At 36.3% G+C, this 15,247-nt stretch overlaps 1 protein-coding gene across 1 annotated transcript; it reads left to right on the top strand.

Annotated features, from left to right (window-relative positions):
* Positions 1-3,965: 3,965 nt before the first annotated feature.
* LOC141663471 (beta-hexosaminidase 2-like) lies at positions 3,966-7,156 on the top strand. Its single transcript, XM_074469289.1, has 2 exons — positions 3,966-4,888; positions 6,124-7,156. Exons 1-2 carry the CDS (start codon positions 4,075-4,077, stop codon positions 7,071-7,073), a joined length of 1,764 nt encoding a protein of 587 aa, XP_074325390.1. The 5' UTR covers positions 3,966-4,074; the 3' UTR covers positions 7,074-7,156.
* Positions 7,157-15,247: the final 8,091 nt, after the last annotated feature.

The raw sequence follows: 15,247 nt of genomic DNA, 5'->3' as shown, positions 1-15,247 counted from the left end.
AACCTCTTCAGGAGGCAATACCACTTCTGGGGTATTTTCTGAAACTTTTGCTACTTCTTGGGCAAATTCCAATCAATTTTCATTTTCGTGGTACAATATCTTTTGCACCAATAGGTCTACCACGCTTTTGGCGTGGCTTTGAGTCACCAATCAATTCCGCTGAAATTGATTATTGCCAGGGATTTCAATCCTGGCCGGCGCATTAACAGCAGGTATATATGATTTCACAATATTTCTAGAATCATTAAATGCATCTGGCATTTGATTAGCAATATTTTTCATATGTATAATTCTTTGAACCTCAGATTCACATTATTTAGTATGCGGATCAATAACATTTAATCCTGAGGCATTCCATGATATTTTCTGAACTTAATTTATGCAAAATATATCTCCCCCTTATGTAGGGAACATAGATTCATCAAAACGACAATCATCATACCGAGCAGTAAAAACATCACCAGTTAATGGTTCCAGATACCTTATAATAGACGGAGAATCAAAACCAACATATATACCAATTCTTCTTTGAGGTCCCATTTTAGTTCTTTGAGGTGGTGATATAGGAACATACACAGCACAACCAAATACTTTTAAATGAGATATATTAGGTACTTGACCAAGAACCAATTCTTGAGGGGATTGTTTGTGGTAAGCAGGAGGCCTTATTCTAATTATATTTACAGCATGAAATATTGCATGACCCCAAACATATATAGGTAACTTTGCTCTTAGGAGTAAGGGACGGGCAATAAGTTGAAGTCTTTTAATTAAGGATTCTGCTAAACCATTTTGTGTATGTACGTGAGCTACCGGGTGTTCGACTGAGATTCCTACTGACATACAATAATCATTAAAAGTTGCAAATGTAAATTCAGCAGCATTATCCAGTCGGATTGATTTAATGGGATGCTCAGGAAATTGAGCTCAGAGTTTAATTATTTGGGCGAGTAATTTGGCAAAGGCTGTATTTCGGGTTGTAAGTAGACATACATGAGACCACCGTGTTGACGCATCAATTAAAACCATAAAGTACCTAAATGGGCCAGAATATGGATGAATGAGACCACAAATGTCACCTTGAATTCTTTCTAAGAATTTCGGGGATTCAGTTTGAAGCTTAACTGGGGACGGTCGGACAATTAGTTTTCCTAAGGAATATGCTGAACAATGAAGTTCATCTTGGGATATTATCTTTTGAGTTTTAAGAGGATGTCCCACAAAATTTTCAACGATACGACGCATCATAGATACTCCTGGATGACCGAGTCTTTCATGCCAAAGGGAAAGTAGTTTTAGGACTATGACTTTGGGGATGTTGACACTATGAGATTCAAGAACTCGTATACTCGTAACATATAATCCTGAAGAAATCGAGTGAAATTTTTCTAAGACCCTTTTATTGTCAACGGTGTTTGAGGTGATGAAAATGTAATCTTTTTGATTCTCATTAGTAGTTTCAACGTGAAACCCATTACGTCGGATATCTTTAAAACTCAGTAGGTTTCTAGTTGACTTTCTAGAGTATAGAGCCTCTTGTATGTGTATGTGTGTCTTATTTGGTAGAAGAAAACTAGCTTTTCCAAAACCTTCTATTATATGTGATATACCCGATACCGTCCAGACATGTGAGTTGGTTTTAGTCAATTGTGAGAAGTATTTCCGACTCTGTAAAATAGTGTGTGTGGTTGCGCAGTCAACAATGCATATATCTTCCATCTCTATACATATATAAATGAAAAAAATCTTTATTAAAAACACAACGAGTACATTGAACAACAACATGAAATAAGTAGATAAGATGAGTACATAATGGAAATAGGTAAAACACAAAGGAAATAAGTAAAGCAAGACAATACATATCATATGAAGTCTAGTCGTCTAAACCATAATAAAGATTAGCATCAGTGTCTATTTCATTTGAGGCCTTATTGATTGGTTCATTAACTAGATTATAATTAGCGAAGTTGGTTTTTACTCTCTTTCCATTATTCCTTTTGGATGACTCATAGAGGTCAACAAGATTTTTGGCTGTACGAAAAGTACGTTGCTAGTGCCCCTCAGATCCGCATGCCTCGGTTCTCTCCTTCTTGGGGTGCCTTTCTTTTATTTGGCACTTCACGTTGCCATTTCTGGTGGCCAGAGTTGTAACCATCACGTTGCCACTTCAGGTGACCAGAATAATATTGATTGCGAAACCGACCACGGAAATTTTCATGTCCACGGTTTCGTCCATAACCTCGTATTCCTCAGGTAACTGACCAGGAATGACGTGTTATGTACTTCAGGTAACTGGGCAGAGCCTGTGGGACGTATCTGATGATTTTTCAGTAGCAACTTATTATTCTTTTCAGCCACAAGAAGGAGAGATATCAGCTCACCATATTTCTGAAAATTTCGCTCCCTATATTGTTGAGCCAGGATCATAGTGTTGGGGTGAAAGGTTGAGAGGGTCTTTTCAATCATTTCAGCATCAGTACTATTTTCACCACATAAAATTAATTTTGAACTTATCTTGAAAATAGCATAATTATATTTAGCTACAGATTTGAAATCCTGTAACCTCAAATTAATCCAGTCATATCAGGCAGATGGCAAGTGAACAAGTTTCTGGTGATCAAATCTATCTTTGAGATTATTCCAAAGGGTGAGTGGATTTTTGATAGTGAGGTATTCAGATTTTAGATCTTCGTGGATGTGATGCCTAAGAAAGATAATTGCTTTTGTATTTTGTTCAACAATTGGGATTTTTTCTGGGTCAATAGTATCTTTTTGGCCATTAGCACTAAGGTGTAATTCCGCAGCAAGGACCCATGATAAATAATTATTCCCCGAAACATCCAAGGCAACAAACTTTAATTTTGCAAGATTCGTCATTCTTAATAGATTTTAAATAAGATATAATATGTCACATAATATTTAAACAGACAAGTTGAGATAATAACTTTATACAAAAGTTACGACGATATAGCCGGCCAGAAAACTTTTGATTATTACTTGACGGCAGCGCCATCTTTATAGTAGTATTACTTGACGGCAAAACCATCTTTATAATATTATTTGACGGCATAGCCATCTTTATAGATGTCAATCAGTAACATAAATAAATATATAACAATAATTAGAATAAAACGAGTAAAAGAAATCGTACCTCTTTTATGAAATAATTTTAGTTGATAGAGACTCGTGGGTCAGAATAAGTCGTATCTCTTTCGAGAATAAAGCTTCGGTTGGCAGAGACTCGTGGATCAGAATAAGCCGTAGCCCTTTCGAGAATAAAGCTTCAGTTGGCAGAGACTCGTGTTGATAACGTTTTATAAACCTTGACTGAAAATATTAGTTATGTTTAATGTAGATGAAGTATAAGAGAATAGAAGATATGGAGAGAAAGTTGTATATCATTTCATTAGCTAAATGAGTTATTTATAGTAGTTGGTTTACAAGTTTTAATAGTAAGCTATTCAAATCTTTTTTATTAAGTATTTTAAAACTTCCTCGATAAGTTTTACAAGTTTTCCTCGATAAATTTTACAAGTCTTCCTAATTAAGTTTCTTTCTTAAGAAGCTGTGCAAGTTTTTCTCAGTAAAATTTGAGAGACTTCCTCGATACGATTTGACAATCACATTATATTTATTCAAATATTTTAACAGTAAGACTGTTGTAGTATATTTTTCCACATAAATGTATATGCAATGCCAGACCGAGCGGCTGACGCTCATCCATGGCCGTCCTGGCTGTTCTCATTTTTACTCCATCATAATCCAAACTTAAATAGTAGTATTTGTAAAATCATATTCATTTCCTTTTAATGAAAACCATAATCTAGTTGAAGTTGTGAATCTTCACAAAGAAACTTAATTTGTTTAGTAGTGAGAAGACTTTCATCTTGTTGTTGGAGTCACACGAGTAGAAACTAGAACAACAATTTTAAATCACTTGAGTAAATCATAAACTCCAACTCAAAGACAAACCGAGCATATGAATCTAAACAATATCATACAAACACCCACACAAACCCCTTTCACTCGAACCATATATATTATAAACCCGCACATTGCACATTACCGCATCCAATGTACTCCAAAATGACAACTCTCACATTCCATTCCTCTCCTCTCTTGTACATTTTATTCCTCGTATATTTCTGGAATCTTGCTTATGTATATTCCATCTCCCCCGATAAATTACCCATAAATGTATGGCCCAAACCGACTCTTTTTAAATGGACCCACCCAGAGTCGGTCCCACTTTCCCCATACTTCACTATTACTTCCCCTTATCACAAATACTTAACGCCCGCCGTTAACCGTTACCTCCGTCAAATCCTAAAAGAACACCACACGCCACTTATCGCCCCTTCCGTTGACTCTCCGTCATCCTTTCCGTTAAAATCTCTCAGGATCTCCGTCACCGACATTTCAGCTCCCCTGATCCACGGCGTATCGGAATCATACAACCTGACCGTCCCCGGCGCCGGCGGGGTCGCCGCCATCCTGACGGCGGCGACTCCGTGGGCCGCCATGAGGGGGCTGGAGACATTCTCGCAGCTGGTGTGGGGGAATCCGGGTCGGGTCGGGTCGGGTTTGTTTATATCTGACACGCCGTTGTTCGGGCACAGGGGAGTGTTGTTGGATACTTCCAGGAATTATTTTAGTGTGGATGATATAATGAGGTTAATAAAGGGGATTAGTATGAATAAATTGAATGTTTTTCATTGGCACATTACGGATTCGCATTCGTTTCCAATTGTGATTCCTTCGGAGCCAATGTTATCGGAGAAAGGATCGTATGGTGGTGGGATGGTTTATACACCGGAAGATGTCAAGACAGTGGTTGAATTTGGGTTTCACCATGGGGTTAGGGTTTTGCCTGAGATTGACATGCCAGGTTATCTTTTTTTTTTAAAAAAAGTAAAAATTATGTCTGATATGTAGTGTGATATGAATGTTTGATATTTGAAATTAATTTTAATTGTCATGTCTTTTTCTTCAGCTCTAGTTCCATTTTTTTAAAGTTAAATTGGTACCTATATTTAACTAGTCGAGTTCGAGTAAAACTACGTCATTGTAATATGGTCAACATGAATACGCACTGTTATGATCCATTTTTATTGAGTTTATTTTTTATTAAATGAGAGAGGTTTCAAGCGTTTGAGTTTGATTTCCATTACATAAAAGTACTTTAGTTGAGCTTCCAATTTGAGTTCTTATGTGTGTATTAGACAATTGATTTCAACTTTAGCTTATCCAGGATATACTTAGAGTTCGAGTTGAGGATTAATATGTGGCCTGGTTTACGGAAACTATAATACCAATAAAACAAAAACTTGTGTTTGAACTCTGCTTAAAAAATTATTGTACTAATTCTATTATTAAACCTAGTGTTGTGCTTGATTCAGATGCAGAGATTGCAAATTAAAAGAAATTAGAAGTCTGCAAGTGAAAAGACTCAACAATTTATATGCTGTCTAGGATTTTAGTTAAGCTTATCATCGAACTGGTCCTTCTGGTGTTTGTTCTGGTCTACAAATTCAGGCTAATCTACATAACAGACAAAGAGAACTAACTTTATGTGCAGGTCAGCTATTTTAGCTTACATGATGGTTTACCTTGTCAATTTTGCAAAATTTTATTTAGTTGGCCGGGTTCAAAAGTTATACACGGACAACTAAGTGTTATTAAAATTAAGCCAGCTCCAGAGTTTGAAAATTCATTTTACAAGAAACATTTCAATTCATGTAAATTTATTATTTAAAGTTTATAATATTGTGTTATGTAATTTGCTGAGTTGTTGGTACTAAAATTTTGCAGTACTATTTTTTAAGTAAACATGGAATTTAAATAGTCCGCATGATTTGGTAGTTGCTTGAGTAGATATATAGGATGACCTTGTATATCCTCCCTCCATAGAGGCTTTCCTGCTTTGCAAGTTTGTGTTAGCAGAACTTTGAAGCTTTGATAATGATAGCAACAATTCATGAAATTCATCATGATAGAACATGCGAATCACTCTTTTCTATCATGAATTTAATACTGTACACTATTAAATGTTGACCTAAAACATTTAATAGTGTACAGTATAGTAGTTACACATTACCATTTTCCGTTCATTTCTCGTTGCAGGTCATACAGGATCATGGGCTGAAGCTTACCCTGATATTGTCGCTTGTGCTAAGAAGTTTTGGTGGCCTGCTGGATCTGAATGGGCTGACCGTCTTGCATCAGAACCTGGAACTGGTCAGCTCAACCCTTTAAACCCTAAGACATATGAGGTCCTGAAAAATGTCATTCGTGATGTTACTGCTATGTTTCCTGAACCATTTTTCCATGCCGGAGCTGACGAAGTAGTTTCTGGTTGCTGGAAGGTTGACAAAACCATTCAAACCTTTATTGCAAACAATGGGACTCTAAGTCAGGTCCTGGAGATATTTATCAACAGTACCTACCCTTATATTATTTCCCAAAACCGAACCGTGGTCTACTGGGAAGATGTTATGTTGGATGATGGAATTAAGGTCGATCCCGCATATCTTCCCAAGGAAACTACCATTCTGCAGACATGGAATAATGGTCCAAACAATACCAAACGGATAGTCAAAGCTGGATACCGGGCTATTGTGTCGTCATCGGACTTTTATTATTTGGATTGCGGTCATGGAGGTTTTGTAGGAAATGACAGCCAGTATGCTAAAAAACCAGGCACTGACCAGGGTAAAGGTGGGTCGTGGTGCGCACCCTTCAAAACATGGCAGACAATATACAATTACGATATAACATACGGATTGAGCAAAGAGCAGGCGAAACTGGTATTAGGAGGGGAGGTAGCATTGTGGACGGAGCAAGCTGATCCAACCGTGCTTGATTCACGGGTATGGCCAAGAGCTTCGGCAATGGCAGAAGCGCTATGGTCGGGTAACGTGGATGAGTTAGGAATGAAGAGGTATGCAGATGCAACAGATAGGTTAATTGAATGGAGGCATAGAATGGTAAACAGGGGAATTGGAGCAGAAGCCATTCAGCCACTTTGGTGTATCAGGAACCCAACAATGTGCAATACAGTTCAGGATGTTTAGTTATTTGTTCTTGTTTGTGTAGGATCACAAAAAAACAATGTTCTCCAATTTTAATTTATAATATAATCAAATTATTTAATAAATTTTATTGTTAAACACATATAAGTTGAGCAGGAATTAAGATAGAAGCAGGACGTGTTTAACTTTTTCATTATAGTAATAATTAATTATAAATATTGTACTTCTGTAATTCAATAGCACCAGCTCCTTCATCAAACCCAATCCAGATTGTTTTCTCATTAGCACCCTCAACTCCTCTTTTAAATTTTAATATTCCTCTTCATTCTATATATTTATTGAATCATCGTATGATAAATTCGTGTATGTGGCCTTTCACTGCTTGGTCTGATTTGCTGGCCTTGGTAATTAGAATTCAGTGGCAGTTTCTGGTATGATAATGCATAAATAACTTTCTGGTATGATAAAATGTAGAAGTAACAAGTGAACTTACAAATGCTTACTGATAAATTTATTTATTTTGCTAAAAGGTTTAATGCATTAAAATAAATGGTAAAAATACAAGGGGAGGATAAATTTATTGGTTTGTTGAAAGAACGCTTTTATTTGTTATAACGGAAGCAAAAAAGACTGTAATAAATGTAAAGAAAAGAATATTGATCTTGAGGATACACATTACAAGATACGTTTAGGTTATGCCGATACAGATTACAGAATACATAATAATTGTTTATATAATACTCTCTGGGCGGTTACGAAAAAATTCAGAAGATAGGCCCAAACAGATAACCCTATAACCCTATAAACAAGATTCAAGGCATATTCTAACAAATCTCCACCTTTACTTGAATCCTCTCATAAAAATAGATGTATCAGATGCACTATAATAATGCCAGATGTACCAGAAAAACAGATATATCAGAAGCACCATAATAATGCCAAATGTACTAGAAAAAACAGATATACCGAATGCATCATAATAATGCCATATGTGCCCGAAAAAATAGATGTACCAGATGCACCATAATAATGATAGATGTACCAAAAAAACAAATATACCAGATGCACCGTAATAATGCCAAATGTACCAGATGAAAATCTTCTGCTCAGATTTTGCCCTAAAAGGGCAATCAACAACTCCGAACATTTAATAAGTTCAAATAATATTGAAACTTGCTATGTGGAACTCGCTTGGTGCGCATATGAGCTGGGTTATCAACAATAACAGTTTTTTCACTTTAATTCTCTTCTCATTCCCCATTGCAGCAAGCCATTAAGCAGACTCGCCACCTGAAACAGCTTCTTTATAGGTAAATAACTCATGAAAGCTAGGATCCACCTTTTGAGCAACCTGTATTACATATGCCACCATATCTTCAAAATCATATTTCCTTGGAGGCACCCCATAATAGCTCTTCTCGATCGATCAAGAGCCCAACTGTGCTGATTCACTACTGGTAATGATGAAACTGATGATTCTGATTCTTACTGTGGTTGTTGAACTTCCTGTTATGGTTCACTCTCATCTTGAGTGACTCCCTGCTCCACCTGTTTATCAACACCACCACTTTCTGTGTGAGATCCATGATTAATCAGATAACACGCTATACTAACCACTTCTGCCCATAATCTTCTAGTTAGTCAAGCATTAGAGAGCATGCACCTAGCTCTCTTCAGAAGTGTCTGATTCATACATTCTGCTACACCATTCTGTTGTGGTATATCCCTAACTATATGATGCCTAGGATTCCCCTCATTCATGCAGAATTCATTAAACTCATACGAGCAAAATATCAGGCCATTATCAGTTCGTAGGCTCTTAATCTTTTTCCCTGTTTGATTTTCCACCAATATCTTTCACTGCTTAAAAATCTTAAAGGCTTTACTTTTATGCTTTATGATGAACACCCAAGTCATTCTTGAGAAATCATCAATCACTGAAATAACATATTTGTGACCCCCTAAAGACTCCACCCGTGAAGGATCCCAACAATCAGAATTGATGTAATCAAGTGTGCCTTTTGTTATGTGTGTTGCTTTAGGAAACTTGTTGCGATGTAGCTTTCCAAAAACACAATGTTCACAAAACTTAAGACTTTTGACCTTATGACCACAAATAAGATCAACTTTTGATAGAATTAACATCCATCTTTCACTCATGTGATTGAGCCTCATGTTCCATAACCTGGTCATGTTTTCCTTTTCAATCTCAAAGGACCCAACAATAACAGAACCCGTTAACGTAGAACCTTGAAGAAGATGCAAGGTACCACGTTTAACACCCTTCAGAATCACACCAGAACCCTTGCAGACATGTAGAACTCCACCTTCACCTTTAAAACTGAAACCCTTGTTTTCTAATATACTTAGAGATATCAGATTTTTCGTCATCAGTGGGACATGCCTAACATCATTCAATATGCAGAAATTATCATCATATATCCGAAGTTTAACCGAGCCTATTTCAACCGTCTCACAAACAAAACTATTAGCCACATAAATTTTTCCACTGTCTACTTGCTCGTAGATTGTGAACCACTCCCTGTGCGGACATATTTGGCAAGACGCTCCAGAGTCAAGAATCTACACATCAGAGTGATGTGTGTGATTAGCAACAACTAGAGCAATATCTTCTTCAGAATTATTATCAGCCACAACAGCAGTACTTATAGTAGTACCCGCTAATTTTATCATATTGCTTCTTTTTCTTGGGACAGTCAGATTTACAGTGCCCTTTCTCTTTACAGTAATTTCAGACATCATTAGATTTGGAACCCTTAGGAGCTGATTTCTTGGATTTATTTCCCCCCGACTTTCCATGTCCTGAACTCCTGCTGGCTACCAAACCAACATCATGATTATCTAAACCGGTACCAGCTACCTTATGACGCGGCTCTCTAGAATTAAGAGAAGATCTAACCTCCTATAGAGAAATAGTATCTTTACCAACAATAAATGATTGCATAAATTTCTCATATGATAATGGTATAGAGAGTAACAGAATTAAAGCAACATCCTCATCTTCAACTTTAACATCAATATTACGCAATTATAATAAAATTGTGTTTAACTGATCTAAGTGATCTCGAAGAAGCATACCTTCCTGCATTCATAGACTAAACAGATGTTGCTTCAGAAGCAACTTATTTGGTAAAGACTTTGTCATGTAGAGACTTTCAAGCTTGTACCATAAACCAGGCGCAGTATCCTCCTCCGTGATTTTAATAATAATATCATCTGCAAGGCACAACAGAATTGTTGAGTGTGCTTTTTCTTCGAGACTAGCCATATCAACACACTTTCAGAAGCACCCGATTTCTTATTTAACGACACCCAGAGCCCCTGTTGTTTTAACAAGGCACACATCTTGATCTGCCATAGACTGAAACTATTTCTTCCAGTAAATTGGTCGACCTTCACGTTAATATCACCAGACATTCCAAACATTTTTCTCCTGAACCGAAATTCAAACCCTAGAATTAGAATTAGGATCTTGATACCAGTTTTTTTATAACCGAAGCAAGAAATATTATAATAAATGTAAAGAAAAGAACACAAATAGGCAGAAGAGAAAAGTTTTATTGATCTTGAGGATATAGATTACAACATACGTTTAGGTTATGCCAATACAGATTACAGAATACATAATAATTATTTAGGTTATGTCCTAGAAGGTTTATATAGTACTCTTTAGGCGGTTACAGAAAAACCCAGAAAATATGCCCAAACAGATAATCCTCTAAGACCAGATTGAAGGCATATTTTAACATTATTTATTTTTAATTCCACTACTCCATAGATTACTTCTTGTAACATCAAAACTGTGTCTCTATAGATCCTATATGATGTTTCTATATGCCAAAAAAAGGCTATAGCAACACATTTGCTATGCTAAGTCCTGAGCAAAAAACTATAGGTATCTATAACAACATTAACATGACCCTACTCTAACATACCCTTTCTAGTTATTATTGAATGATTTAGCAACATCTATAGGATCCCACAACAACATATTTACTGTGTTATAATAGATGTTCTTATTTTTTTTAAAAAAATGGACCCACAGGTTGGCCCCACAAATATGGGGTCTGTATTTATGTGGGGCCCACATAGGTAATTTTTAATAATTCATATTCAATAGTTTGTTTTTACTTATTTTTCATTTAACTTTCAAAAATATAATATAAATGAAAAATTCAATATAATTTTCATTTAGGATCAAATCTCAGTAATACAATTTACATTTCCATATGATTCAAAACAACAAATTCATAAAAATCCAAACCAGTGTAACTCAAATTGCTACAACTTAAATACACAAATCAACAACTTAAAAAGGCTTAATATGTTAGGTCACACACACACTGTAGAGGGGGTGAATACAGTGTATAGTACACTCAAATCGAACTTTAAGAACTTAAGTAACAAAATACAAACTTTATTGAAACAATAAACTTTGTTACAGTATGAAACTGTTACCTCTCAGTGATGAACAAATATCACGAGAGCTGCTAGGGTTACAATGAATAATCTTTTCTAATAATGATAACACTTATAGTGTAAACCCTATGTCTGTGTTTATATACTACACAATTACAAGATAATCGCTAATTGATATGGAATATAATTCTGCTTCCTAAAATATATCAATCAGATATCTTTTCTTCCAAGTATTCCATTGTTTACAGAATTCCTTCTTCATGCATATCTCTTCTTATGTTTATCTTGATCTTCTTTCCTTTAATCAGCTACTGTCCTTATCTGATCGTCCTTCAGCACTTAAGTTCTGATATCTATCTTCTGATGATTATCTCCTGATAACATAAGTACTGATATCCTTAAGTCCTGACTTCTAGTATAAGTACTGATCAACAGTTAAGTACTGATATATTCTGTTCAAGTAAGATCTGAAAGCTAAACATAAAACATATTAGCCATGACATTATCAAATATATCTAACAATCTCCCCCAACTTGTAAATTAACATAATATACAAGTTTAACAGATATTTGATGATGTCAAAAACATTAAGTACAAATGCATGAGAATTAGACTAGATAACTACAACTTACAGTCCTTAAAGCTTTTACCAATTTCAACTTCTGATAACAACTTCAGTCTGTATAAATATCAGAATTTAAGCAGTTGTAGATCTTCGACTTGGCTTCATTATTTTCTGATCTCTCTGATGTCAGGAGTTGTTCTGAGATAGTTCTTCAACAAACATTTCTCAGCATATCTGAGTTCATCAATCATTCTCCTTTTGACATCTTTAAGCTCTGCAGTATCTTCACCAGTTTGAAAGATTGCAGCTCTGAGATCATTGATCTTTGCTTTTCTCAACTCCTGATCTAGTCTTATGACATAAGCTTTGTCAGACTCTAGATTGAATTCAAGTCCCTTAATACCAAGATATGTTTTGATCTGTGCAGTATTAGGCTTCATATCAACAATATCACCATTGTGATCTCTGTACTTTGGAACATATATACTGTCAGACTTAACAGAATAAAGCCTTTTCTGTCTCTGAATCTGTTCTTTTAAGTAGTTTGCAGCAGTCCCTGTTATTCTGTCATCCACTTGAAGTAAGAAAAGTACATGCTCCAATTCTTCAAAATACTTCAATGGAATGGCATTTTGTCTTATATGATAAACCCTACCATCTGTCATGAAATACAACATGATGTATTCTTTCAAGTAGGTATGGTAAACCATCTGTATAGATTCCAGTTGATTCAATCTCTCAGGAGTTGCTCCAATACCTGGTTCACTCAAGGAAGTTGGATCATTGGTAGTGTTGTGTACTCTTCTTTCATCAGCACTTCCCAATCCAGTTTTATCTCTAGCTTCCTTTCCAGTAACTACTCTTGCTTCAAAACCACTTGCAGTAGTCTTCAAAGATTGAGTCTGTTTTGCTTTAGTGAATCCTGGTAGGAGTGTCTTTGATCTATTTTCTGATATCAAGTTAACTTGAGCTATGTCAGAGGTTACTTGCTTCTTCTGAATATCAGAACTTACAATTTCTTGACTCTGAACAACTTGAGCCATGTCAGAGGTTGTTTTAAGAACTTTTCTTGAAGTCAGAGCAAGATCATCCTTTTCATCAGTAATTTCTTCTTCCTCAGGAGGTACATAAACCTTGATAGGTTCACCAACCTTTTCTTTACCCTTGGATCTTGGATCTATCTGTGGTTATGATCTAGCCAATGTTGCTTCAGTATGTGTCCTTTCTTAGATCACAATGCCTTTGAGTTTTGGAAGTGATTTTTTACCAGAAGCTTCAGATTTAGATGTGACTTTCTCTGATTTAAGTCTGGCTTCTTCTTCCTTTAAACTTTCCAAGTCTATTCCTGGATTTTCTTGAAGAAATAACTGTCTTGACATTTCCTCATCAAGATCTAGAAGTTCATCAGAACTTATCCTCTTACCAGCAGCAGAACTTATTCTTTTCCCAGTATCAGAACTTGTCCTGTGACTAGCTTGTCTTGATGTAAACCTTCTACCTTGACTATGACCACTACCCATTCCAGAGTATCCTTGATCATCATTTCCATCATCCTTTCCTTGCAGTGTCTTGTTAGTTTTGCATTTGGACTTAATTACCTTCTCCCCCTTTTTGGCATCAGCAGGTAGTAAAAGAGAGATAAGTAATTCCACTGAGGATTGGATTTCAGTAAGTTGCGATTGCTGAGAAGCTTGATTTGTCAGAATTTCATCAATCTGAGCTTGTTGTTTCTCTTGAGTTTTCTCAATATAAGCAATCCTGTCAATGGTAGGTTGAAAGAACTTTTTCTTATCAATTTTCCAAACTTGTTCCTGTTTGATAAAGTTCTCCTGAATCTTGTGCAGCTCTGCATGAGTAGTTGAATGAAGACCTTGTAGATGTTTAGTACTCAATGCAGTGACTCTAAGCTGGGTTTTAAAATCATCAGAATTTAACATTTCATCAGCTTTAGTCAAGTGCTCAGCAAGATGTTTTTCAGTTGGAACACATGAAACTGAGTTCCATTCCTTAGTCCATCCCTGACCTGAAGGAGTTTCACTCCAAGGTACTGGTGCTTCCCCGGTAACAAACTTCTTTACCAGTTCAGACTTAGGAAGAGTCTGTTGAGGAGTATATCCTGAAGGACCTGCTTCATCAGCATCTACAGTTGGAGCAGCATCACCAGTATCTCCAGTTTTTGCAGCATCAGAACTTAAAGTTTCAGTATCTTCTGATAAGACAACAGTGTGAGTAACAATGGAGGCTTCAACATCCTCTAATTGCTGATCTGATACTAAGTTCTGATCAACAGCCATATCCTGATGCTCACCTAAAGTCTGATCATCAGCATCTTGATGCAGAGAAGGTGTAGTTGATAACTCTGGAGTTTGAACAACATCAGTAACAGGTGTTGTGGAAGGATTATTTGCTGTTGGAGCTTCTAAGAGAAATACTTCAGACACAACCAAGTGTTGAACATTAATATCAGCACTTGTGCCTGGATCAACAAGAGACACAGATGGTGAGTTAGCCTTGTCAGATACAGCTTCCTGAGATGGAGTTGATGGAGAAGAAGTGACTGGAGCAAATTCCTTGTCTTGTGAGATTAGAGATTCCTGATCCCCTTCCTTAGCTGCTTCCTCTTCATCATCTGAAACTGGCATTTGTGCCCTCTGTTTCTTGTACTTCCTTGTTGATTTGGATTCCTTGGGAGTTTCAGGAACTGTCATTCGTCTAAGCCTCTTGAGAAGCCTAGAACCCCCAATTTCAGAATTCTTCTGAGAAATCTCTTTCTCAGCTTCAGTTACAACAGGTTCTCTAGCAGGAACCGGTTCCTCAGAATCAGATTCATCTCTCAATGCAATCCTCCTTCTCTTTTGAGGTGTTTGAGGAACATTCTTTGTCCTCTTTGGCTTGGAAGATGAAGATTTCACAGTAGGTGCTGAAGATGAAGGTTGAGCAGTCTGTGAAGTGGAGAGATAGGATTTGAGATATGTTCCGAGGGTAGGTTGAGTAGAATGAGAGGTAGGTACTGAGGTTGATGGATTTTGGGTGTTTGGAGTTGGTTGGACATCAGAGTAAACAGATCTATAAGTATCAGGATCAACATTTACTAGGATCTGTTTTACAGACTGAGGAATCTGTAATGGTCTAACCACTTTTTTCTTATTTTTCACTGCATCATTAATATTCTGAAAATACATCACATGAAAATGACCAATATAAATTAGAT

Source organism: Apium graveolens, chromosome 1 (genome assembly GCF_009905375.1).
Source record: "Apium graveolens cultivar Ventura chromosome 1, ASM990537v1, whole genome shotgun sequence".
Lineage (NCBI taxonomy): Eukaryota > Viridiplantae > Streptophyta > Magnoliopsida > Apiales > Apiaceae > Apium > Apium graveolens.
The sequence above is the reverse complement of the archived record's forward strand: the minus strand, read 5'-3'. Positions and strand labels throughout refer to the sequence as shown.